The sequence below is a fragment of the Natator depressus genome, chromosome 1 (assembly GCF_965152275.1).
Source record: "Natator depressus isolate rNatDep1 chromosome 1, rNatDep2.hap1, whole genome shotgun sequence".
Lineage (NCBI taxonomy): Eukaryota > Metazoa > Chordata > Testudines > Cheloniidae > Natator > Natator depressus.
This window is the reverse complement of record NC_134234.1, coordinates 216,926,778-216,953,454: the sequence shown is the minus strand read 5'-3', so window position 1 is coordinate 216,953,454 and position 26,677 is coordinate 216,926,778. Positions and strand designations below refer to the sequence as shown.

The following is a 26,677-nucleotide window of genomic DNA, read 5'->3' as shown; positions in this document are numbered from 1 at the left end:
CAGAATGCAAATAGAGAGCTATATGAAAGGAGAACAGAGGCCACAATTCCTCCTCTCTCTATCCGTGGCAAACACAACATCTGAGGAACAATGGAACAGCTTTGAACTGAGGGGGTGGGGGGGGAATCCTGTCTAAAAGGAGTTCAGCCAGTAACACTGATAAAGCCTGTGGTGAGAGAAATCTTTGCTTTGAATTCACTTTGCTTGATAAGTTAGGTATTCGTTTGTGTTTTACCTTTTATTTCTTTGTAACCAATTCTAGCTTTTACGCCTTATTACTTGTAATCACTTTATCTAGCTTTCTGTAGTTAACAAACCTGCTTTATTGTTTTGCTTAAACCAGTGTGTGTTTCAATTGAAGTGTTTGGGAAGCTCCACTTGTTATCCCAAATTTTGTGCATGTTATTTTCTATTAACAAAATAACGGACTTTCTATGAGCTGGTGTTGTCCAGGAGGGTACCCGGCTATACAACACACACATTTCTGGAGGCAAGTCTGGGACTAGGAGTTTGCTGGTGTCACTCTGACATATAATTCAGGAGTGGCTGGCTTAGAGCACTCATAAAACTCAGCTGGGAGTAATTTACATGCTAGAGAGGCTGTGTGTGAGCAAGGCCAGGAGTGGTTGCTCTCACAGTAAAGCAATGTAAAAGGGACCCCAGGTTGGAGAACTGAGGGACACAGCTGTCCATCTCTGGGGAATGTCACCCAGGTGCTTAAGTTTTTACAGAATCAGGCCCTACAAGGGCTAAAAATAGAGGGTCAAGTCCTGAAGTCTCTAAGCAATTCTCAGGCAGGCAAAAGTCCAATTAATTTAAATAAGTTTGCCTTAGTAAGGACACCAGGCTACAATAGGTATACTTTGACTGAATGCCAATTTGGTAGCTGTCTCATAATATATATCTGATGGAAATGAGGAGTGGAATTGTTTATGGTGGTACAAGGGCACATACCCAAAATAATTTGCCATAACACAAAAATGATACAGCCAGCCAGTTTATGCTACAGATTGTAAATCTCCATTTCTCAGTTTTTGGACTTTTCAGAAAATGTTCTGCATCACTGTAATGGTCACAAAAGGTGCCTGACTGACACCCCTGAGAAATTTTCTGCTTTTCTATAGAACAGTAATACAGGCAACAGCAACAGCCCCTCTGCTCAGCCTCCATAGAAAAAAAGCAGTTGTGGTGTTTTCAGTGATGAAATGTAAACACCTGTGCACTAGGAAATGGTATGAAGTTATCTCAGTTTATACAGAATACAGAACAGGTATGGTTTTGCATGCATTGAAGTGTACAGAATGTACTTTTTAAAAAAATCCAACAATATTATTATCATTAACAATTATTTGTATTGCCATATCACCAAGGGGCCCCAGTTATGGATCAGGACCACTAGGCACAAGTGAAACAGTAAAAGCAACTTTTCTTTGTGACATTCGCTTTATATGAAATCCCAATATACCTCTACCCCGATATAGCGCAGTCCTCAGTAGCCAAAAAAATCTTACCGCCTTATAGGTGAAGCCGCGCTATATCCAACTTGCTTTGGCTTTGAGCATTTCCGTTATTAAGTCACTTCCCACCCCCTGACTGACCCCTCAGAACCCCCGACCCATACAACCCCCCCCCACTCCTTGTCTCCTGACTACCCCCTCCAGAGACCCCCCCTGCCTCTAACCACCCCCTATCTAAGCCCCCCTGCTCCTTGCCCCCTGACCGTCCCCTCCAGAGACACCCCCTGTCCCTAATCACTGCCAGGACCCCACCTCCTACCCAACTCCCCTCCTCCCTGTCCCCTGACTGCCCTGCCCCCTATCCACACCCCCGCCCCGACAGGCCCCCCACGCCCTATCCAACGTCCCTGTCCCCTGACTGCCCTGCCCCCAGAACCTCCGAACCATCCAACCCCCCCCGCTCCCTGTCCCCAACCGCCCCCCCGAGACCCTCTTCCCCTTATCCAACCCCTTAGCCCCAGCCCAGCACCCTTAACATGCCTCTAAGAGCAGTGAGTCGGAGCCAGACACGCTGATGCACTGAAGCACGCAGCCTTGCCCCCCAGAGCGCTGCTTTACCGCATTATATCCGAATTTGTGTTATATCGTGTTGCGTTATATTGGGGTAGAGGTGTACCAGTAAAAAAGAAGTCACCCTTCATTCAGTTTAATAAACTCCATGCCATTGCTAAATTATAAAAATCCATCTACAAAAGGGCTTTTTTTTTTCTTGCAGAACAATAAAGAAAGCGCCTGATGAATGCCTGTCACAATGAAACATCTCAACATCTCTGCAGCTGTGCTCCTGGTTAACCACTTTACAAAAAAATTTTTTACGTAGGTGGTAAATACAACTTTAGAAAACAAGGTTTCCAAAAGGCACCAAGTTCAGATTAGCCTTCAGAAATCTGAGATTGTTCACTTTTCCCTGTACAATGTATTACAGAAGTTGCATGTTTTAAATTAGGCCAGCCAGCTGCAGTAAATTGTTTGTTACCAGCATTTCCAATTCAATTCACAAAGTATATCAAGGATGAATACATAGTTTTGCCTAATCTACACATACTATGCTGGTCATAATGTTTATTTTGCAAATGCTTAAACCAGAAAACCAATACAAAAAGGGAGATAAAAGAAATTAGCATTTAAGAATCTAAAGAACTAGGTGTTAATTCTACTCTTCAGTTTCACACATTAGAACATGTCTTAACTAGGATCCCATCAGAAAACGAGGAGTAAGTCTACACTACAGTGCTACATCAGCACAGCTGCACCGATGCAGATGCACCGCTGTAGCGCATCTGATGAAGAGATGCTATGCCATCGGGAGTGTGATCTCCCGTCAGCATAATTACTCCACCTTAGCGAGAAGCAGAAGCTATGTTGGTGGGAGAGTGTCTCCCGCTGACACAGTGCTGGTGTGAAACGTGAAAATTTGCGTCGCTTGGGGGTGTGATTTTTCACACCCTTGAGCAATGTAAGTTATATCTACATGGGCTGTAGTGCAGACCTGCCCTTAGAGTACAAGAACAGGGTATTTCTTTTGTTTTGTTTTTTGTTTTTGTTTGTTTGTTTTAAGATATGCAACTGAAAATAAAACTGAACTAAAGGTTGAAGAAAAGCCACAAAATATATCGTAGGAATCAACTGATGTTCTCTCTCCCTAATTAAAACCTAAGACTCAAGTTCTGATAACCAATCTACATGAATAGACTCATGCCTGCATAGATCACCCCAGGTTTGCGGCCTGAAAAAATTTTTATATCAGAGATAAGGTTTCATTTTTAAGAGAGTTAATTATCTAGTTCTAAACTTTTAGGTTAAAGTATATAATTCTGCACAACATTAACTGAGAGTTTCCTAACTTTTGCACAATTACATCTTTTACAATAATAGGTCTTGATCCTACAAAAGAATCTGTGCAGACCCTATGTCTGTGTGGAGTGCCATTTAAGTCACACATACTCTGCATACATGCAAGGATCCCTACTGGTGATTCCTTTGCAAGACTAGGGTTAGATAGATTAGTTTCTGAAGAAGGAATATGCAATGCTGAAAGTGGCGCTTTAAGTTAGGCTGCTTTTTCCTCCCAATCCCCCTCTTTTTTAATATAAAGACTGAGACCATCCTATACTATCTACAAATAATAAACAGAACAGATCTAAATAGTGCTAGTATGCTCTAAATTTCTCATCTCCACTCTTTTTCAAGAGCATTGATGAAAACTGGGAGTATGGCACAACTACTGTAGAGCTTTCTCAATTAGATGAGCTGATCTAGGAATATGCTACCTTTCTGAGTGCAAACACAGAGGTTAGATTACTGGGTGGTTTTGTTGGTTTTTTTGCTGTTTCTTTTTACTTACCTCTGACATATCATGGACCAGCAGAAGAGGGATGCTAATTGTAGTAATGTCATGTGTACAGCAAACTTTGAGAATATTTCTGAGGCCCATGATCGCAGGATCCCGAGCAGTAATGTTACCAGACCTTACATTATCATCCACACACAGATGAAAAGCAACATGAATTTCAGAAAGATTTGAATGGCGTGTGATGTAAAATTCTCCTGCAGAATAATGAAAGAGACAATGTAATCTCTATCATGCTAGTAATCTATACTAAATACAAACATAGATAATAAACATCAAAGCATGCTGGGAATAACAGTGTAAATGTTTTAATACTAATGGTCTGAATCCGATGTGGTGTGTAATACTTCTTTATCAAATAAAATCAACTGCTGTACTTTCTTACTGTTATTTTAAAGACACAAGGCAAAATGTGCCTATCTAACCTAGATCAGAAGCTATAAATAAGAAAAGACACTAACGGATGTAAAAACCTGCAGAACAGTGACACCCCTCCCCTGTTCACATTGACCCAAGACTTATTTTCATGCTTTTCCACTGAATGTAGTTGGCATCAGAGATCTGGTGTAATAAGGCATGACAGTGCCAATATAGACAGATATGATCTATATGTGGTAGAAGACGTCAAAGGAGAAAAAAAATAAAGAGGAGGTGGAACAGTGAAAACATACACGCAAGCAGTGAAGTGCAGACAGATGTGGGAGGCGGAAATACCCAAAATGGATAGGTTAAAATAAAGGCTACAAAAAGCCTGTGGGAAAGGATAGTGGGTTATCTAACAGGAATGTACAGGAAGATGAAGCAAGTTATCAGAGAGCATCAAAATTAAAAAGAAGGTGTAGTAATGGGGGATATTAAATACTGAGGTTTGTTTAAAAAGTGCCTAAAAACAATTTGTCAAAAGGTATTTTTAGACTTGGAACAGTTTTAATCCCAAAAGTGGAGGAAGCAAGGAGGGGCAATTGAGTCTTGGATCTGATATTAGCCCACAAAGTAACAGAGATGAAGGTGTGAGGAAATTTTGGGGACAGCCACCACAAATTAAGATGTCAATCCAACAAACAGATGCACTTGGGCATAGCCCTATTGAAGTCAAGAGGGAAATCTCCGGGGGGGGGGGGGGGGGTTCACCTGTGTGAATCTCACTGCAGGATTGGGACCAACTTATAAAGATGGGATATAGAAACAGCATCATTAGGACGCAGATTTTCATGAACAAAATATTTTTGAAATGAAGGATATTGTAGGCATTGTAAAAGCGGCTAACACGCCAGCTGGAAAGTGGAGCGAGAAAAGAGGGGGAGAACTTAACACTACTCTTCTACCACCACTCGCACAAAATACCAAGAGTTTTAGAAGTGGCTGAAGGACAGGTATGTGAACGAACTGGAATACAAGAGAATTATAAAGGGAGTGGTAAAAGGGTCAACAGAAAGGAAAGGAGGTGTGTGCAGCAAAAAAAAAAAAAAGAAAAAGAAAAAAAGCAGACAAAGTAAAGGAGGCAAAAGGAAAGAATGCTTGTGATGGGAGGTGGCAAGAGAAACAAAGTTCTGAGTTGGGCCCTTTGGTTCTGGTAGGCTAATTTCAACAATGCTTATACAAAACAAGGGAGAAATGTTATTCTCCCTATAGGGTTGGTCTACACGCAGTTTGTACATTCATTTAACTGCCCTGGTTTAGAAACAGCTTTAATGAAGTCAGTGCAACCGCCACACCCCCAACATGGACACCTTCACATCAGTTTGAATGTCTTATCTTAAGTTGGCTTGTAATTAAACTAAACTGATTTAAGACACCCACTGAGTGTTTGAAAAAAGTGTCCACATTAGGGATTGCCCTGATTTAACTAAATCTGTTTCTAAATAGTGCACAAGTTGTGTGTAGATGTTCAAATCATTTCTACAGAAACTTTTCTTACTAATGGGACAACATACACGGAGAAGCAATGAGAGATATTTCCTCCTGAAGTCCCTGGTTAAATAAAGCATTTAAGAATATGCTTAATTTTAAGTGTAGGAGTAGTCCCACTGACTTTAGTGGAACTACTCATTTGCCTAAAGTTAAGCACATATTTAAGTGCTTTGCTGGATCACAACAATAGTGACTAGAATCAACTATTTTAAAAGACAATTGTTTTCTGAAAATATTTCAATGCTCCTTCAAATATTGTAAGGTGGGTTGTTTTTTATTTGCAAAACGAATCTTAGGCACAGACTGGTTAAGTGACTTTCCCCAAAGTTACATGGCGAGTCAGTGGCAAAGCTGGGAATAGAAACCAGATGTCCTGACACCCAGACCCATGCCTTAGCCACAAGAACACCCCTCCTCTCTTATTCAAAGCAAGTTGTGTTTAGTTGCAAATTTATGCTCTGAATTTAGAACTAGAAAAATATGTATCTATAAAGCACAGTCTGCTTTAAAAAACAAAAAACAAATACAAATCCCCATAACAGTACTCACCAGGCAAAATATTTGATTGGTTTCGTTCAATATTCTTGGACTTATCTTCATTTCCACCATTTCTATTTACGGAATCTGTATGTAATGTAACCATTAAATATATTGTATATAAGCTATTTATTATATTAGCCTTGGTAAACTGACATTAAATATTTTCACTCATCACATTGTAAGAATTTAGGAGCTGATCCAAAGCCCTCTGAAGTTAATGGGAATCTTTTTATGGACTTTAGTAGGCTTTGGATCAGGTCCTAAATGCAAAATCATCTCTTTGACTTAGCTTTCACACAGCAGTCCTTTATTTAGGCATACTCTGAAAACCAAAATGCACCCAAAATATAATAGAAACAGAATGCTATGAACAGACTTGGAAGGAAGAAAGATTGTTATATCACTGTACTTGCAAGGCACTCAGATACTATCGTGTTGGGGCCATATAAGTATATAGTCACTTTAAGCCAGTGGTTCTCAACCCACAGCCCACTTGTGGCTGAATCAGCACACATCTGAGGCCCATGTAACATCCTCAGGGCCATACAGGTAGTATGCATACTGTGTGGATGTGGCCCACATAACACATATGCAGCTCTATGTGGCCCACTATGGTAAATAGAAGAGCAGTGGTTCTCAACCTTTCTTAAAACTGTCTCCTAATTTTCATTTATTTTTATGGTCTTAATTCTCTAAAGTCACATCAGAATCTTACAGATAAGAGGAGAGCAGTGACTTGATTTTTTTTAATTTGCAAACAGGAACATAAATGTTTATGAAAGCCCATTAACATATAACCAACAATTTACCATTTCTTTTATACAAAAAGAATTTAAAGGGAGTGTAAAAATAAGAAAACAACAATGATTTACTACATGAAATGAGTTACTTCTTTGTATCAAGGAAAATTATGGAGATGTTCACATAAAACCGGAAGTAAAGAAAATACTGAAAACTACTTTCATAAGACTGTCTATTACAAAATGCTGGTTCCTAAAGGAAAATAGTTTCTCTATATACTTTTGTGAGCCTACTCACGTTACTGACTCACTTAAACCACATAAGTACTTCTTTGCAAGAAAACAAAAGTATGAGTACTGCCTCAACAGCATGTGGTTGAAGACTTCCTGCCATTTTGTGCAATCTCTTAGCCACTTGTAAATACAAGGTAGAGTGGTGAATGATGCACTTCCCCCTGGTCCTCATGTTAGTCAGGATATTCTCTTCTTTACTACCCAGTGGTTGTGAGGGAAAAAATCGTAACTCCCTCCACATGATTGAAATTTCTAAATCTTTGGATAGAAAATAAAAAAATAAATCAGACTAAAATTTGTCCATTGCTATGGGCAGGCTTAAATTGGAGAGAGGGAGAAGGTACAGCAAGCCAGAACCTCTCTCAAGCTGCCACTCTGTGCACCAAAATCTCAACATTTTTTTTAATTAAGTCTTTTTCTGTTAACTGATGCCACGTTATGTGCCCAAGTTTACAGATAGACTGGAACAATAGCTCTAAAAGGGGTGAACTTCCCAATTCATTATACAGGGCATTAACTCAGTTGCTGGTGTATTTTAAGTACAACTAACATCTCATATTGGCCTCATGAAAGTGGAGATACTGCCACTTGACTGGAGGGGAGAAAAATAAGATGGATCCAAGACATCCAGGAGAACCTATGGGTGTATTTGACCACCACTGAGAGGTAAACAAGCCCAGAGGACTATTCGGATTATCTGCTCAATCTATCATGAGTGGCCTCTCAAGCAGGCAGCTTCTTTTGTGGGAGGACATTGGAAGAGTACCTCTATCTTTTTTCCTTTAAAAATGTGACTCCGGCTACACAGAATTAGTGAAAGTATCATAACAATTAGCTTTACTTATAGTATTTTCTTTTAGGGCTTGAGCCTACCTTCTGACAGGACACACAATGCTGTTACAATCGTTACAGGATACACATGCACGAGTGTAGAAGGTTAGGATATACGGCAATGTGCACTATATTAAAGCGCACATTTGAACCCTTGATATCTGCTCATCAGTAGCTTGGAAAGAGATAATACTAATGTTGCTCTACGCATTAACAGAGGGACTGGTAAAAGTTATAAAATTGTGCCAGGTAGATTTCTCCACACCAGGACCAATGCGTCTCAAGTTAATTCAGTGCCAGATAGAGTAAACAATATCAAAGACGACAATTACTCTTTGCTTACTACATAACAGATCCTGTCTTTTGGAGATCTCTGAAGATTTAAGAAGAGAAAGCATCTAACAGATGAATGTTTCTGCCTACATATGAACCTTTAAGAAAACAAAGTAAAAAGAGAGCTAGCTGAATTACTGCTACGAAGCAAAGTAAACGTAACTTATATTGGAGACCACAGAAGCCCCTAATGTTTCTGTCTTCCCTGAGCTCTCTAGCTTACTTTTATTGCAAATTTTGTATGTTAGTTTCAGACAATCATACTTTGGCAGACCCTTTATGCTTCAAGAGACAGAAGTGATCTAATAAACTATTGTGTACTTATATACATCACTCATCCCCCGCACCAATCCCAATGTGTTTTATGGAGGTACATCCCTGTTCTACCTATAGGGAAACTGAGGTACAGAGAGGTTAAGTGACTTGCCCTTACAGACATACACACACAAAGCATTTAGTCACAGGGATGTTCTATTTCAAGAAAAATAATTTTGATTGCCACTGACCATGCTGTCTTTTTGACTTACTGCTGCGTTGTGCTCTAGCATAAAGTACAACCTGCTGCACAATTTCAAGCTGCTCTTGAATCCCAGGAAAATGGAAATCTGTGCATTCTTGGCAAACTGTTGCAAAATCTAAAAGAAAGTAAGTTTAAAACACAAATTGCAGCTTTTGTCTGTGAATATTATATAATTTTGTGCTAGAACTCTAGCAAGCTAGTGAGAATAGCAAATGTATCTACTGCGCTCCACTTTAAATTCAAACAATTTACAAGAGAGCTAGAACATTTTTTAAATAAATAGATTATTTAAAAAGGAAAATCTTCAAAGACTGATATTACATACCAAGTAACCCTAAAAGACCATGCCTGAACCAAACAAATACTGTGTGCATAAATTTTTTTTCTGTTATTTTGTAGGACATACATTTGAATGCTGTAATCTCTTTTGTTGGTACCTACTATAAATATTTTAGTGAAATGTGTCAGAGTGTTAGTTACCGACAACTGGAATGACTACTAGTGTAAAAAGTTATGTGCTGCAGAGAAAATGCATATATAGATACATTTTTCACACAACATATCTAGAAAGCCAGAATCAGAACCCTAGTTCTTCAACACCAGAAACACAGACTTTACAACTATAGAAGAGTGCCCCAGCTGGTAGCAGATTCCTTATCCTCTCTGTGAACAACAGAACAATATTATGAATCTCTCTAGATCAAAGTTCAATTCTGGTACAAAATTAATTACTATTAGTATTTCAGAGGTGCATAAAGGCTCCAACCAAGATCAAGGCCCCATTTTGCTAGGTTCTATACACACACACACACACACACACACGACCTCTGTCTTTCAAAACCACTCACACATCTTTAACTTTATTCACATACGTTTCAGTGGGACTACTTGTTTCAATGGGTCTACTCACATGAGCAAAGATAAGGCTTTCGAAATCTTTGCAGGGCACAACAAAACTATCCATGTGAAGCGTGTGTATAAAATATCTGCAACACTGGGGCTACATAAGCAAAGCTATCAAAGTAAGTTCTAAGACCTTCTTTCTTGTACAGCACTGAGCACACTGTCAGCCCTGAACAAATAATATGGCCCTGATCCATGCTGTGCACCTATGGAGCCCCATTATCTTCATTGTGGCTCTACAGTCCACTTGTAGGTTTATGTTGCAGGATCGGGGCCAAAGAATTTTCCTCCAGTCCCTCTCTAAATAAAAACCTGAACCCGGTGACTTTTATTTGTTATTAAAAACAAACTGAATGGGAAAATATCTTCAAAATTTGTAGAGTGCACATGGTGCTTTTGCTATTATTCACTAAATAAGGAAGCTAATGATTGAAAAGTCAGGTAGTAAGCATTTTTATATACACCTCGTTGACCTCCACGGCATGTGACCAGGTTAATCTTTTAAGAGGGCTTTTGGGAAAGAGAATGTTTCTTAAGAAGTAGTTTTTAGGCAGAAGACATTTTTCCCCCTTAGCTCTAATTAGTTGCTGCTGTATATGACAGAAATTGCTGCCTTTTTAAATCTTTGTTTATTAGGACTTCTAAATAATTGTCAAGGACATCTAGGGATTAGGACTAGCAGCTTTTTGGCTGTTTTGATAAACTGAAATAAGTAAAAAATAAAAATAGTTATTGAGAGTACAAAACAGACTTTTAGGAACCGAAGCAGCCGAGAAATAGTAGTATTGGCAATTATATCATGCTGCAGTTTCTTCTGCTACGCTGTTTTTATTCTCTTGGAATGCTTTACTTCTCACTGGAAGTATTTTTTAAGGAAAGGATATGACAGGATGTCAGGGACAGGAGACCCAACCAGTAACAGTGGCTCTGGCCAAAACAAACATTTGAAATGTAAACATTTTTGTACTGAATTTCAGGAGGAAGCTGGGAGAGGTCTGTAATGCGGTTCAGAGAAAGCCGATGTGGCCAAGATTGGAACAGGGGCAAATAAAATGTCAGTTGCCTTGCCCACAGTGGATAACCATTTATACAAGTCTAGCTATTTAAAAGGGGTGCTCTCACAACTGCTACCAGTTCCGTTCTCTGGAGTAGAAAGCGCATACAACTTTCATTGACTTCCACTCAAATTTGCAGTGCTCAACACTTGTGAAACTCAGGCCTATTCATTTTAGATGCCTAAATATGGATTTTAAAGCCTACTTTTAGGCACCCAACTGTGAAAACCTTGATCTTTGTAAAGATATAGGCAGTGCAGCACATAATTATTATTAATTATTATTATTATTATTATTATTATTAAGCAAGTTCCAGAGTGGGCAAGTGAGAGAGGGATCCAGACACTTCAAGACTATTTTAGTAGTTATGTTAGGACAGAGGTAAGATGAAGCAAATTCAGCTACAAGATTTGAGATCTATCAGATAGAGAGAGAAATGGAGGACTTGTGGTAAAATCAAGTTTTATAGGAAATTGCTTCTTTCTGAGAAGGGATGGGGAGCAAGAGTAAAGATTGCAAGGGTAACTTTGGTGTTCACTTCCACAATGCACTGAATGAGATGACCTACCTCTTTTGATGCCACTGTATGAACTGATTCGGTTGTCTACCAATAAAACCAGACCACAAAGAGAAGTTGAATAGAGTGACAATGCAGTTTGAAGTCTGTGAAGCTTTACTCCACTTCGGTGATTGCGTTTGTGTTTACAGAAGTCCAGTATATCAGCTCTCAATAATCTCAAATTATGCATGGTTTTCAACTGGGCTCCTGTATAGAAAGCAAACGCAAAGAGCGCTGAATACAAACAACTTCATACATATTACTAAATAACGAACTAGAGTACTCATTGCTATCAACCCTTTAATGCTCAAATATGCATTGTGTAGGTGTGTGACCAAGACTTAGAATGGAGATACACAACAAATAATCAAATGAGGGTAATGAGTGAGGTTTTTTCTTTAGCATCTATAAAGGTGTCAAGATTTTATACTACCGATAGTAGCAATTTACAAGACTAAAGGGTCTGATAAGACCATGTGTGTATGATAGAGGAAGGTAAATCTAGGCCTCTAAACAAGTCCCATCCTCCACCATGAGACAGAAGATGAAATATGTAGGTTGTCAGCACATGTCAAATATTAAAAAAATACAATTGCATAAACAAATTACAACTGTTCATTTTAAATATTTAATTTTTGGAAATTCTTTTGTGGAGTTTAATCCAACTCTCAACTTTTGTCATTGACTTTAACAGAAGCTGAATCAGGCTCTAGGTAAAAAAAAAAAAAAAAAAAAAACAACACATTTTAACTGTATCATGAAATTTTCCCTAGAAAGAGTTTTTCAGTTAGCTACTTACAACAGATCAAGATGCCTTATTCTAGGTATTATTTTAATACTTTGTCACTTATTCCCAGTTCTAAGTATGAACAACACATCATTCTGTATAATCATACTTCAGCTTAATGGCTTCTTGAGAATTCAATGCTCAGTTATCTATGGGATCATGTTACTATACTTACCCAAATGAATAGTAAAACTTTCTTCTAACTGTCTCTGCTCTTCATAAATTCTTCCATTTCCTTCTACAGATTCTCTCAGCTGACTGGGTTGAACCTTAATTTCCTCACTGAAATCCATAAAAAAAAAAAACATTTAAAAGCTCTAGTAGGTTTTCCATTAATGTTCTTCTTTTCAAAGGCAGAATTTTGTTTTGTTTTGTGCTAGGGACATACACACTTTGCCCAACCGATCAGTGGAGGCCAAAAGGCTGTATATAATTTGCATGAAACAGAGCAGATGGCTGCAGCCTTATAATTAAAATACAGTGGTATGGCTCAGAGAGATTACAGCTCCCAGCTCTATCCTAAGATAAGCAGAAGTCACAGATTCCACTATAAGGAGGGGAGATTTAAGATAAAAAAAATATTGAATTTCTCCTCTTAACCTAGCTGTTGAGAGCATCCAGTAAATAATTCTGCAGTTGCTGGATTTTATAAAAATCCATTTGTGGATGTTTTAAAATGGGATATCAAAGGAATGTGAGCTTAAAATTAGACCTATTTTTAAATTGTTACAATCTGGTAGGAAAGCTTTTAAACACTCCTTTAAAAAAGAAAAAAAATCCACCGTTTGCTTATAATGAATGATATGAAAGTCTCAATTTCTTTTGTGGTACATTAAGATCACAAAGCTCCCCTTGCTGGATTCCCCGGCAGAAGACAAACGCTGTTTCCATAAAACACTGTTGTCAACATGCTGTAGCCAGACAGCCAGCCCCCCCTCTCAGACCAGCATTGCTGGAAACACACGGGAGCCAAAACACCAGGGCACTCCAGCACAGCCTTTGAAGCTGTGAGAAGCACAGGTGTGCTGCTACAATGTGCCTCTGGGAACGTATACAACAATTGGGCTCACAGCAGGCAGAGGCGCTGTGACAGACATGGCTCTTAGCCCCTACTAAAACAGCATGATGCACACACACCGACATCCTAGGTGGGAAAATATTTACCCTGATAAAAGAAGTGTCCAGTAGTCGAAACTTATTGTTTCTCCCCTGCAAGTGTGAACTACTCTTGCGAGAGCTGGCGTCACCCCGACAGACCAGCCCCAATTTAGCATAGAAAGGAGAAAGAGAATAAAGGAGTACAGAGGTATAAGTAGGGGACCTACAGCACCATGATTTTTGAGTGCTTTTCACTATCTATCTGCTGGTCAGATAAGTGACAGCCTCCCAAGGCTTCTGCAGCTAAGAGGGTCCCTGAGCCTTGTCCCTTATTCGTCTTTCTGCGGAATTGAGTGACCGATCCTGGCTTGGCACCGCTGGAATCGAGAGATGCAAGGAGGGTAAGAAGCACCCACACCTGATCTCCTATCTTTAGTGTACACATATTTTGAAATAGAGCTCTATACTTTGTTTTCTTTCTTTGGGATTGTAGCTTCAGTTTTGTAACTTGTTTGTGTGTGTAACATCTCTACACTTAAATAAGTAGGCACTAGCAATTTTGTAACCACATGATTAGAATCTAGTTTAATAAATTTTGGTAACCATTTATGCATAAGCCTGACTTGTTTCTCTGGTTTACTGTGAAGCAGCCAACACAATTAAAGAACCTCAGCCGTTTTGGCTATAAAGCCTGGCCATTAGGTGAGAGTACTAAGAGCCTAGCGTTGAGTTGTGCCGCCTCCACGGGGCAAACTCTTGGGGCACCTGTCAGTCAATCCTGACTGCCCGCTGCGAAGGAGCTCTGAGCTCTAGCAGTTAAAGTCACGGGTGTGGAGAGGCTCTTAGTGCTGCCATTGGGGCACCTGTCAGTCAGTGTTGACTGCCCGCTGCGAAGGAGCTCTGAGCTCTAGCAGTTAAAGTCACGGGTGGTTAGGACCTTGGGGCATCCGTCAGCCTAGCCCGGGCTGCCCGCCGCGAAGGGACAGTGCGTCCTAGCGGTTAAAGTCACGGATGGTATAAACGGGCATAGCTGGCACCTCACCAAACATCCCTGGCCATCGGCTAACACATGCTTAGTGCAGCTCATGCACAAATAAATAAAGCATGTTTATTTCTGCAACATTAGAAGATTAAGACAAACGTCACAAGAAGGAAAAATAAAAAAGTAATGAGTATCAAGTTGAACAATAGTGTATTATTTTTAAAAACAGATTTAATTTTTATTCTCTCCATTGTGTAAATAGCATCTTCCAAATCAATTAAAGTTAATCATTAACAACTTTTCAGTCTCCTCTCACAACTGGGTGCGGCTGAAACAGTAAGAGACAGCATGCTGTGTTAGGGCACCTGGGAAGTTCTGTTTCTGCATAATTAAAGTTTTAATTACAAAAATTAAGACTCCAACTTTTGTAAGTGTTAGTAAAGATCTCAATCCTGGGAACTCTTATGAGTAGTTCTATTAAACTCAACAGGACTACTCCATCCACAAACATTTGCAGAACTGGGGCCTCAGTTGGTATAGCTCCATTTTTGGGTACCACCTGACTTGAGACCTTGAGCATGATTTTCAGATGTGCTAAGGACCTACAGCTCTTGGTACTCTGAAAATCATAAACAAGGGTCAGAAACTCAACTAGTATAAACTGACAACTCTGGAGCTACACCAGCTTACTCCCAATAAAAAAATGAACCAAAATGTCTCAAGTTCAGCACACAAAACTGGAACCTCAGAATTATGAATGCTTCTTAAAAACTGTTTCTAGCCCTTATGGTTGTGAGTTGTGAAGAAAACCTTCATATGGCAGGATGCCTTTTCTTACTGAATCTGCAAATAGGAGAATCAGTTTCAGTCTTTAGGTCCTATCACCTTACACAACTGTAAATTGGGAGAAACTGATTGTAGTAGGGTCCTAAGTTCCCTCTAAGCTGCATGGGCCGTGCAGCTGCCTATTAAGCTCTGCAACGGGGTTCAGGGCCCCAGCGCGGAGAGGCGACCCTCCCTCGTCCCGGCCCAGCCCGCCAGAGCTGCAGGAGAGAGGAGCCCCTCCCTCGGCCCAGTCCAGCCCCACTGGAGCTGTCGCAGCCGGGGAGAGGCGCCTCTCCCTGGGCACCGAGCTGCTGTGGAGAGAGAGGGCTGGGGGGAGTCCTCTCTCCCCACTGTAGCCCCTGGGCAGCCTACACCCCTCAGCCCTCATCCCCAGGTCTACCCCAGAGCCTTCACCCCTAGCCAGAGCCCTCACCCCCTGCACCCTACCCTCTGCCCCAGACCTGTGCCTCTTCCCGCACCCCAAACCCCTCATCCCCGGCCCCACCCCAGAGCCTTCACCCCCAGCCAGAGCCCTCACCCCTGCACCCTACCCTTGGCCCCAGCCCTGAGCTCCCCCCCCGCACACCCTGAACCCTTCATCCCCATCCTCACCCCAGCCAGAGCCCTAACCCCCCCACACACCCCAATCCTCTGCCCCAGCCCTGAGCCCCCTCCCACATTCCGAACCCCTCGGCCCCACCCCCACCACACAAATTTTGTTATGTGCACCAATATGAAGGTGTCGTGTCACACATCACCTCCATATTGGTGCACATAACAAAATTCATTCCATATGTGGACGTAAAAAATTAAGAGGAAACACTGGTACGATCCTCGGTGAGCTGGGTGATCTAGAAGTTAGCAACCAGTCAGCCAGAGGAGGGAGGGTAGTGGTAGGGGAGCCCAGGTCTGGCCACTCCACTGGACTCTGACCTAGGGCTCTAGGAAGGTGATCAGCATTGAACCCTGGGAGGAGTGTGGACCCTCTTTGTTACCCTCCCTGGGTCACTTCCTACAACAACACTCTCCGCTTCTGGTTCAAAATAGGAAAAAGAAACAATAAAAAGGACACCAAACTGTCAGACCCAAGCAGGGCTCAGCATGTAGTCCTGGTGTTTCAGGGAGACGGCTCTAGCCCCTTTTCCAGGAGCCTGCACAATAGGTCTGCACTCCTTCTGCAGCCTACCCCCTTCTGAGCTGGGTTGCTCTCAACCCTCTCCAGTTGCAGCAGGCTCCGCAGGGTTGGAGGGGTGGGGCTATTTGGGCCCAATATTATCCTTTAACCTCTTCCATGCCAATGTATGGTTTGTATATCCCATCACACTCCTCTAAGTTTCTAGTTTTATTGGTGTAAAAATCAATGTGGGAGGCAAGTCAGGCCCAATATTTCTGAAAAGCATGAACTGCCTATTCACGTCAGTGAGCTGTTAACTATGAAGGCCAATTATCATATTCTGTGATGGTTTAGATGTCAACTTGGTTAGTTTTAAACTGACAGTGTAATCAGAAACATTCTAGGAGGGAGGGAGACATGACTTGACTAGAGGACCTGTCAAGGTTCCTTCCTCACTCTGAACTCTAGGGTATAGATGTGGGGACCTGCATGAAAACCCCCCTAAGCTTATTTTTACCAGCTTAGGTTAAAACTTCCCCAAGCTACAAACTATTTTACCTTTTGTCCCTAGACTTTATTGCTGCAACCACCAAGCGACTAACAAAATATAACAGGGAAAGAGCCCACCTGGAAACGTCTTTCCCCACAAAATCCCCCCAAGCCCTACACCCCCTTTCCTGGGGAAGCCTTGATAAAAATCCTCACCAATTTGCATAGGTGAACACAGACCCAAACCCTTGGATCTTAAGAACAATGAAAAAGCAATCAGGTTCAATTAAAATTCTTCTTTTAAGAAGAAAAAGTAAAAGAATCACCTCTGTAAAATCAGGATCGTAAATACCTTACAGGGTAATCAGATTCAAAACACAGAGAATCCCTCTAGGCAAAACCTTAAGTTACAAAAAGACACAAAAACCGGAATATACGTTCCATTCAGCACAACTTATTTTACCAGCCATTTAAACAAAACAGAACCTTACGCATATCTAACTAGATGGCTTATTAGCCCTTTACAGGAATTCTGACCTGCATTCCTGCTCTGGTCCCCGCAAAAGCAACACACAGACCGAGAGAACCCCTTTGCCCCCCCCCCCAGCTTTGAAAGTATCTTGTCTCCTCATTGTTCATTTTGGTCAGGTGCCAGCGAGGTTATCTTTAGCTTCTTAACCCTTTACAGGTCAAAGGGTTTTTTCCTCTGGCCAGGAGGGATTTAAAGGTGGTTAGCCTTCCCTTTAGATTTATGACAGCACCGCTACCGATTTTTACTGTATGACCCTTGCTCACTACCTTGGAGAGCAGCTCAGCTTTGCTTTACAGTTATATACTCCTGAGTATGTATTCTAGAAATGACCTGACAACTGAAAAGTACTCCCAAACACACTTTAAATATGTATTGCAATATTCTCCATGTCAATTTATAATCCTTAGAACACTGAGCTATACTGAAAGTATTCTGGTTTTCATTATCTCCCCTCTTTCTTTCCACTCCAGTGGAAGCAGTCTCCATCCTCACTTCTCCTTTCTCCTCCAGAGAGCATGAGATGCCGCAGTGTTATCTCACTAAATACCAACTGCTGCTCCCGCCCCCCCAGTCATCTTCTCCCAAGCAGGTCAACAGCCTCGTGTTCCAAACCTGCCTCCTCTTATTGCTGGCCATGCCAATTGGCATCCTTGTACCAAGTACTTGTGGACTCCATACTGGTTCCTTCCCACCCCAACCTATCCCTGCAACTATACTCTCCCTTCTGGTACCTGGCCTGAGGGAGTAGTTAGGAACCTGCAGCAGCACACTGCACACTAGTGTAGGAGGCAGTTCCCACAAGATGGCGAGCAAGAATGTGCCTCTAGTACACACCCTAGCCTGCAGTCAGAAAACCTTTCTTCAGCCTAAGCACACCAGCAGTCACAAAAAACTAGGATTTTTTCCAGTTGCCAGGTAACATCCACCCAAGAATGAGCTAATTTCCTTTAGACTACATTCAGTAAAATCCTGTACTATGAATTAAGTGTTTATAAACCCTGCACATTCTGTGATACCGCAAACCATTCATAAATGACCTCAGAATGCATTCTGGAACATTATATTAGAAATATACATTTTAAATAGTAAGGTAAAGTAGGAAGACACAACTTAAAGACATAATTTAGGCCCATGCAAAATGTTATATATTTTCTCTCTTCTATAAAAGAACATGTGATGGTTCTATTTCCAATGGCTCTCAGCCTTTCCGTAAATTTTTTCAATTTAAATGACTATTATGAGAGAACAACTAGTAAAAAGTGAGTCCTGTAAACTACTGTAGTTGAACAGAAAGAATATTTAGAGAGAACTTTACAGCAGAGATAAATACCTGATTGAGCTGTTGTTGGGATTTTTTAGATCTTGATGAAGTTTTATCACCCATTCTTGATACTCCTGTTTTTGGATGTCGGTGGACTGTTTTAGTTCACTGGTCCATTTATTCTCCAAAACCTAAAAGTAGACATCATTCCAACCAATTCATTTTTTTTTTAAGACAACTCTTTGCATGATTTATTCCAATTCACTGAACTTAATTTACCTGTTGGGATTCAAAATGCTGAGCAGCCAATGCATTTACATCTTGATCTGTTAGTGATTTTCCTAGTTCTTGCATCACCTTATCCATTTCTGCTCCTTGTCTAAAACAGAAGCCAATCATTTAGACCAATGCCTAATTACATTAAGTAAACTTTCTGGATGTCTCTGCCAATGTTGAAAGCTTAGCTACTTATCGCTGTCAATTACATCACCAACATTTTCATTCTCAAGGTAGTTTTAAATATAAATTAAACTTGAAGGCAAAAAATCAGAAATCCAGAGCCAAACCCACCCAACTTATCCACATAAGTAGTGCAAAGGACTTCACTGGGTATATCTGTGTAAAGCAAGCAGATTTTTACGCAACTTTTTATCCAGTGTTAACAAACCATGTATAGGAAGGTTTGTTAGCACTAGATAAATGCTATTGATTGACTCCTTCTAAGAGTGAACTTTTTACACACAGTTTGTGGATCAACACCAACTATTTTAAAAAAAGGTCAATTTCCACATGTGCAGTAGCAACTTTTCAAATCTCAGCATATCAGGATGATGTCATTGTTTTGTTTGTTGAAAATAGTTTAAATACAGTTTATTTTAATCTTTTTCTTTTTAAAAAAATTAAAGCAGGTGAAGTGTGTTAAATTAAGCAACTTGGATACTAAAATTCTTTTAACAGAAACAGAGCAGGACAAGCTTCTCTCAATTCTGAGTTGGAGTGAATATCTGTTGTGTTGAAAGGATAGTTTAATTTCTGAACCCATTCAGTCATGTGAGACTATCAGCTGGTAGTGTTTCTGTGATGTGGATACCTAACCATCAGAAACTGGACTGAGACTGCCAAATCACTTTATATTGGACTAACTTCCAGTGTGAGCTACATTCAAAGAAAGTTTCAGTATCACATAACCACCAATCATCTGAGCCAGCTCAGCTAACCTCTCTTTCCTTTCCTTAATTCTCTTATGTCACTTGCCTCATGGTTTCTTTTGCAGGCACACTTTTCTCCAGGGAAAGATCAGCTCAACACAGCACAGAACTGGGAGCAATACCTGGCACAAAATATCAATTTAAAACCTAGGGACAGGGTTTTCGAATCAGGTCATTTGTAAATAGACTATATAACACCTACATGTAATTGGTGTAACTTCAGTAGCCCCTCACATATGAAGATTCATGGTCATGCAAAGTACGTGAAAATAAATGCCACTGAAGTCAATACACAGTTATACCATAGCAAAGCTCTGCAAGATAGAATGTGGAGCTATTTCCATGTGCTCTTTTTTCTGCTTATTCATACATGTGATTCACTGAGAAAATAATTCATTAGTAGTCAGAGCCTTATACTATACCCATATTGTAGCAATTGAATGTCTCCATAACTGGCATGAATAAAGTAACTTCATACTGTGAGAAAAAACTAAATATGTATCCATGCATTCTGTAATGTGGGTATAATATCAGAAGGTTGATGTTTTGAGAAATTTACCTTCACTTGCTACTCAACAAGCTATGTAATTGGGTCACTTTGGTGTTAATACAATGAAGCCTCACAACTGTCCCTTTTTAACTAATATTTTATATTGTTATATATTTTTCTGTGTATTAATGTTTCAGCTTAAGCTTTTATTTCTGCTCTAAAAAGGAAAGCATTGCATATTCTTTCCCTAGTGGATAAAGAGGATTTTTGCAGCTTTTCAACCGTCTACCAGTTATCTAGAATCCAATGTTCCAATAATATGTATTATAATAAGCTATAATCATTGGCTGGAGTGGAGGTTTTCTCTCCCTCTTTTGGTGTGAGGAAGTTGTTGGTCTGCATTTCTTAAGGCATGTTAAAAGGTACTGGAGCTTTTGTATAGGGGCCTTTTTGTGTTTTCTAGAATCTAAATAAATAAATGTTGCATTGTCTATATAATACATTCCCTTTAAAAATACAACAAGAACATAAAGATGGCCATATTGGGTCAGACCAATGGTTCACCTAGCCCAGTATCCCGTCTTCCAACAGTGGTCAGTGTCAGATACTTCAGAGGGAATGAACAGAACAGAGAACTCTTCTCAGTCTGCTTTGGACTTAACTATCCTGAGTACTGTATATACTTGTTCATAAGCCGAATTTTTTTTAGTAAAAAAGGGAAACATCAGAGAGGGGGGGTCGGCTTATGAACGGTATAGAGAGGGAGAGGTGGGACACAGCCCCTCCCCACAACAGTGGGAGCAAGGAGAGGCAGCAGAGCCAGAAGGGAAGAGGCGGGGCCGGAGTCTGTCCGCTTCTGGCCACGCTGCTCTTGCCCCAGCGTCCGAAGCAGCTGCAGCTCTGGGGATGGCAGGCTGTAGCCGTGCCGCTCGGCCCCGCCCCCCACAGCAGGCTGTGGCCATGCCGCCCAGCCCACCGGAGCACGCTGCGGCCATACTGCCTGGCCCAGCCCGCTGGAACATGCTGTGGCTGTGCCACCTGGTCTGGCCCGCCGAAGCAGCTCCGGCCAGACCAGAGACATCCTCCCCAGATAAGGTGGGAAGGGATGGGCTGGGGAGAGTGTGGGGGTCCCGGGCTAGGGGTGGGGCCACGTGGGGGGGTGGTCACAGGGGTTACTCCCCTGACCCCCAGCTTCTCCCCCCCCAAAAAAATTTCCCCTCCCCTGACCCCCAGCTTCTCCCCCCCCCCAAAATTTCCCGACCAGTTGCTATCCCGGCCTGTCAGGGTAAGCTGCTGGCGTGCCGGGACACTTTGTTTACTTAGGTTTACCTCCATGCCTGCGGACGCTTGAAGTAAACAAACTGTCTCGGCCCATCCTGATGGCCCGGGAGCCAAAGTTTGCCAACCCCTGAATTATAGGGTCAGCTTATGAACGGGTCATAAAAATTTTCCATTTTTACGTATCCATCTGGGGGGGGGGGGGGGGTCAGCTAATAAACGAACCAGCTTATGATCGAGTATATACGGTAATTTTGTATTATCTTCAAAGGTTGCCACCTGCTTGTTTATCCCTTTTTCCAGATCATTTATAAATATGTTGAACATATAAATATCTATCCCAGTACAGATTCCTGGGGGAAACCACTATTATTTATCCCTCTCCACTGTGAAAACTGACCATTTGTTCCCACCCTTTCTTTCCTGTCTTTTAAACAGTTACTGATCCATGAGAGGACCTTCCCTCGTATCCCATGACTGCTTACTTTTCTTAAGAGCCTTTGGTTATGGACCTTCTCAAAGGCTTTCTGAAAGTCCAAGTACACTATATCCACTGGATCACCCTTGCCGAGCCCCTCAAAGAATTCTAATACATTGGTGAGGCAAGATTTCCCTTTACAAAAGCCATGCTGACTCTTCCCCAACATATAACGTTCATCTCTGTGTCTGATAATTCTGTTCTTTACTATATTTTACTTTCAACTAATTTCCCTGGTACTGTAGACTTATGGGCTGTAATTATCAGGATCACCTCTGGAGCCTTTTTAAAAAAATTGGCATCACATCAGCTATTCTCCAGTCCCCTGGTGTAGAAGCTGATTTAACAATAGGTTACATACCAGTTAGTAGTTCTGCAATTTCATATTAGGAGTTCCTTCACATCTCTTGGGTGAATACCATCTGGTTCCGGTGACTGACTACTATTTAATTTATCAATTTGTTCCAAAACCTCCACTAGTGACACCTCAATATTGGACAGTTCCTCAGGTTTGTCATCTAAAAAGAATGGCTCAGGTGTGGGAATCTCCCTCACATCCTCTGCAGTGAAGACCAATGCAAAGAATTCATTTAGCTTCTCGGCAATGGCCTTGTCTTCCTTAAGTGCTCCTTTAGCACCTTGATCATCCGGTGGCCCCACTGATTGTTTGGCAGGCTTCCTAATTCTGATGTACTTAAAAAAAATTATATATTCCACAATGTATGTGGAACTTGAACATAATGTGATTCTGATTACCTTAGCTTTTACATTTTCTAGCTTTTGATTAGACTCAAAGTTGAAACAAATATTACATGGAGTCACATTTTTATGTTTTAACTGACCTGTACTCTTTTTAAAGAAGGAAAAAGAAAGCTAAAATAAGCCTTATATTGCTAACTGTTCATTTGCAGAGCTTGTAACAGAGTCATATAGAAAACATCGGGTTTAATGAGACATTTTAAAAATACCTTTCTCTTAATTTTTTCAGTTCCACATCTCTTTCACTTATTAATTCTGAGATACTAACAAAATAATTGTGTTCCAGGTTTAACAGAGTTTCAGAAGCTGGAGAATGTATCAGATCATGGTACACATCCGCAAAATCTTCATCCCAGCTGGGTTCTTCAGGTCTTGCATGTTCTAATGTTGTCTAGAAAGTAATAAAGTCAAATATTTTAAAGAATGCTATGGACATTTTTAAACACACAGAACCAAAGTCATTTAAAATGACAGAGTTAATTTTTGTGCCAATGTACACTGTTCAAAATTTTAAAAATTTTCCTTTTCTAATTTGGCTTCTCTCCCCCATCTACTTTTATCTTTGAAATTTTCTCTTTCTGCTCCATTTCCCCATTCCATCTTCTGTTTTCCCTTCATTTCTATCACAAACATTCTCTCCCCCAGCACATTAGAGTGGAAATAACAGAACAGGGACTGCTCAACCTCCAAATGTGGATGACCTGATAACCCTACATAACATTCTCTACCTGAAACGGAGTTTGAATAAAAATGATTTATTATCTCCTACCTGTGAGAACACTTAAAAAAAAATCAGTTAAATCATTTCCAATTGGATCTCTTCAAGAAAAATTCTTACTGATCAGTGTAAATAAGGGACCAACACATCAGCATCAATAGGAAATGTCTTAGGCAAAGTACAAGGATAAAGTCTGCCCCCATTTACACAGACTTCAATGGGAGTAAAGGGCAGCATTTTACCCTGAGGGCTCATTTCTGCAAATTCTTACTGAAGTAGTCCTTTTATGGATAGTTCCACGGACATGATTAAGAACTTGCAGAATGAGCCCTCAGATTTTATCTGAATAGCCAAATTATCACCATGTGGGGTGATCAGTAAAACTGAATTTCAGTGTAATTTCTAATGCTGCCTACATACATTTTGAAAGACTTCACACGTAGCAAACCTTTGGAAATTCATATTTCAGAAAATTTGTTAGTCTCTAAGGTGCCACAAGTACTCCTTTTCTTTTTGCGTCTCACCTCTGAATAAGCTTTAGCCCAAGCATTTGCCAGCTGGTGCATATCCACGTCTCCTGATTTCACAGCTTCCAGGGCCGCCTCTGCTTCTTTATCATAATCTTTTATGGATTCTCCTTCTATGAACTGACTAAGAGATTGCTTTAAGTCTATTGTAATAAGAAAAGAATGTGTTATCAATCAGAGTTTACTATGAATAGTTAAAATAAAGGAAATTTCTAACAACTGCATGGACATGTACTTTAAAACTGCTAAGTTTACTTGACCACACTCCTTCCTCGTATATTAATATGCAGTCAAACCATAAAAACAGCTAAATATTATTAAAAATTCCTTTTAAAATCTTTTACAAATAATACTCTTTTGCTTAGTCTGTCACAGCACATTAACACACAAAGAAAAGGAGTACTTTGGCACCTTAGAGACTAACAAATTTATTTGAGCATAAGCTTTTGTGAGCTACAGCTCACTTCATCGAGCTGTAGCTCACGAAAGCTTATGCTCAAATAAATTTGTTAGTCTCTAAGGTGCCACAAGTACTCCTTTTCTTTTTGCGGATACAGACTAACACGGCTGCTACTCTGAAACCTGTCATTAATACATATGACACTGATCATTTACAAACCCAATTCTCACCATTTTCTATGAAGGATGGTAAATTGTGCAGGAGCATTAGACGTCCATGCAAATGACTGGCATTTTCTTGCACAGGAAATTTGATAGGCACTGTAAGCACTAAGTGCTGATTTCCAGCATTGAAGTTATACAAAAACTCTCTTTCTCTAGTGTACATTTTTCCTTTATTGGCCTTCATCTTCTTTTGTTGGTTTTCTGCATAATAAGCAAAACAGCATGTTGTATCATTTAGATATTCACATATTCCAAATGTGAACAAAAAGAAACACAAAACGTGATTCTGGCAATAATTAAAATATTCAGGGAAGTGGACATAATAGCCAATTTTTTTTTTAAATTAATTTTTTTAAAAAATACATTGAGAGCAGGTCTACATTATAGCCTACGTTGATATAACTTACATTGCTCAGGGGTGTGAAAAAGCCCCCCCAGTGAGCGACGTAGCTTCTGCTTCTCGCCAAGGTGGAGTAATTATACCAACTGGAGAGCGCTCTCCCATCAGCATAGTGTATCTTAACCAGATGCGCTACAGCTGATGTAGTGCCATAGTGCAGACTTGCCCTAAGACTCCTAAAAATCACAATTAGGTACTTAAATAAGTTGCTTGATTTTCAAAAGTGCTGGGCACCTGGAAGCTTCCACTGATTTTAATGACTAAATATGGATTTAGCACCCATTTCTGAAAAACTTGGCTTAGGCCCCCAAACTCAAGCATGCTATGGGGTAGTGCACATTACCATAATTAGTCTTGCTGAAGTCAAACACTGCGTCCAATAGTATGCATTTGTAGGTTCAGGCCCAAAGAGAGCATACATGTTAATTAGGTTTTCACTTCCTCTTAATGCAGATATATTAAAACAGGGAGGGAATATTCGGGGGTAAGTGTAAATTTTAGAATAAAAAATGTTGTTCTGAGGAGTTTACACAAAAGTAATAGAACAATTTTAACAAGACCTAAGTTACAAAACCTAAAATGAATGTTTGCATGAATTTAAAAACACCACAACTTAGAAGTTTGTTTGTATTTAAACGGTCCCTGGCAAGGTTTGCAACTCAAACCTTACAGCATTGTACTAGTCCAAGAGAACAGAAAGTGAAACTGGCTAGTTTATTTTCATCATCCAAACTTGGTGAAGTGCAAAAAGTAAACACTTTTTATAACCACATACATTAATGAAACAGGGTGGAGGGGACGACAATGTCCCCGGTGCTTATGTGAGCAGAGGGGACCTGGTGCAGATAGAACTTCTCTGGCTGCATTAAAAGAGGCTTGTCACCCGCAGGGCACCATCCTACTATCCGTGGGAAGCTGGACCCTGGGATTTTTGAGGGTCGGGGTAAGATAGGGTGGAGAAAAGCTCTCTAGGGCACCACTGCACAAATGAAGGAAGGAGGTGATGATGTCTGAGGTTTCAGCCTCCTCTGACACACGGTTCCCTAGGTTAAATTGGGGATCAGACTCAATGACCACAACGCTCCTTCCCCGACCGGCAGCGCTGGGAAGGCTGAATTAGAGCCACGGGTTTCTGTCCCCACGGGCCAGCACGACCCACGCGCGAGAGCCCCAAGCCCGGCGCTGCCCGCACTCGGGGCGTGGGGCGCGCGGCTCGGGGCGTTGGGGCTCGGGGATGAGGCGGCCCCGGCGCCGGGCAGAGCCTCCGCCCGCCGGCCCCGCGGAAACACCCGACGCTCCCGGCTCCTTACCCCGCCCGCTGTTTCAGCCACTCGCGCCAGGCCCCGCTAGGAGGGGGCGGGGGAGCCCGGTCGCGGGCCTGGCCCCGCGCCGGCAACCGAGCCGAGCCGGGCCGGCGGTGCTGGGCTCCCTGCCCAGGGCGGCGCTAGTGACGGGGGGGAGGGGCAGCCCCTCCCTCACCTGAGCCCCAGCCGGCGGGGGCGGAGCAGCTGGCGGGGGTGGGGCGGGGCGGGGCGGGGCGGCGCGGCGCTGCTG

At 41.2% G+C, this 26,677-nt stretch overlaps 1 protein-coding gene across 2 annotated transcripts in view; it reads right to left on the bottom strand.

Annotated features, from left to right (window-relative positions):
- Positions 1-26,563, bottom strand: part of FERRY3 (FERRY endosomal RAB5 effector complex subunit 3) — a 33,607-nt gene extending 7,044 nt beyond the window's left edge. Inside the window, exons 1-11 of one of the 2 annotated variants that reach the window (XM_074935693.1) lie at positions 26,434-26,563; positions 24,730-24,924; positions 24,097-24,242; positions 23,064-23,245; positions 18,921-19,020; positions 18,711-18,832; positions 12,516-12,622; positions 11,563-11,760; positions 9,044-9,151; positions 6,328-6,402; positions 3,862-4,064 (exon numbers count right to left, since the gene is read on the bottom strand). In XM_074935693.1, the coding sequence (XP_074791794.1) occupies positions 3,862-4,064; positions 6,328-6,402; positions 9,044-9,151; positions 11,563-11,760; positions 12,516-12,622; positions 18,711-18,832; positions 18,921-19,020; positions 23,064-23,245; positions 24,097-24,242; positions 24,730-24,907 (1,419 nt within the window). In that variant the 5' untranslated portion in view covers positions 24,908-24,924; positions 26,434-26,563. Of the gene's footprint in view, positions 1-3,861; positions 4,065-6,327; positions 6,403-9,022; positions 9,152-11,562; positions 11,761-12,515; positions 12,623-18,710; positions 18,833-18,920; positions 19,021-23,063; positions 23,246-24,096; positions 24,243-24,729; positions 24,925-26,433 lie in introns of both variants that reach the window. The other variant, XM_074935684.1, reaches the window with a different exon arrangement.
- Between the last annotated feature and the right edge of the window lie 114 nt (positions 26,564-26,677).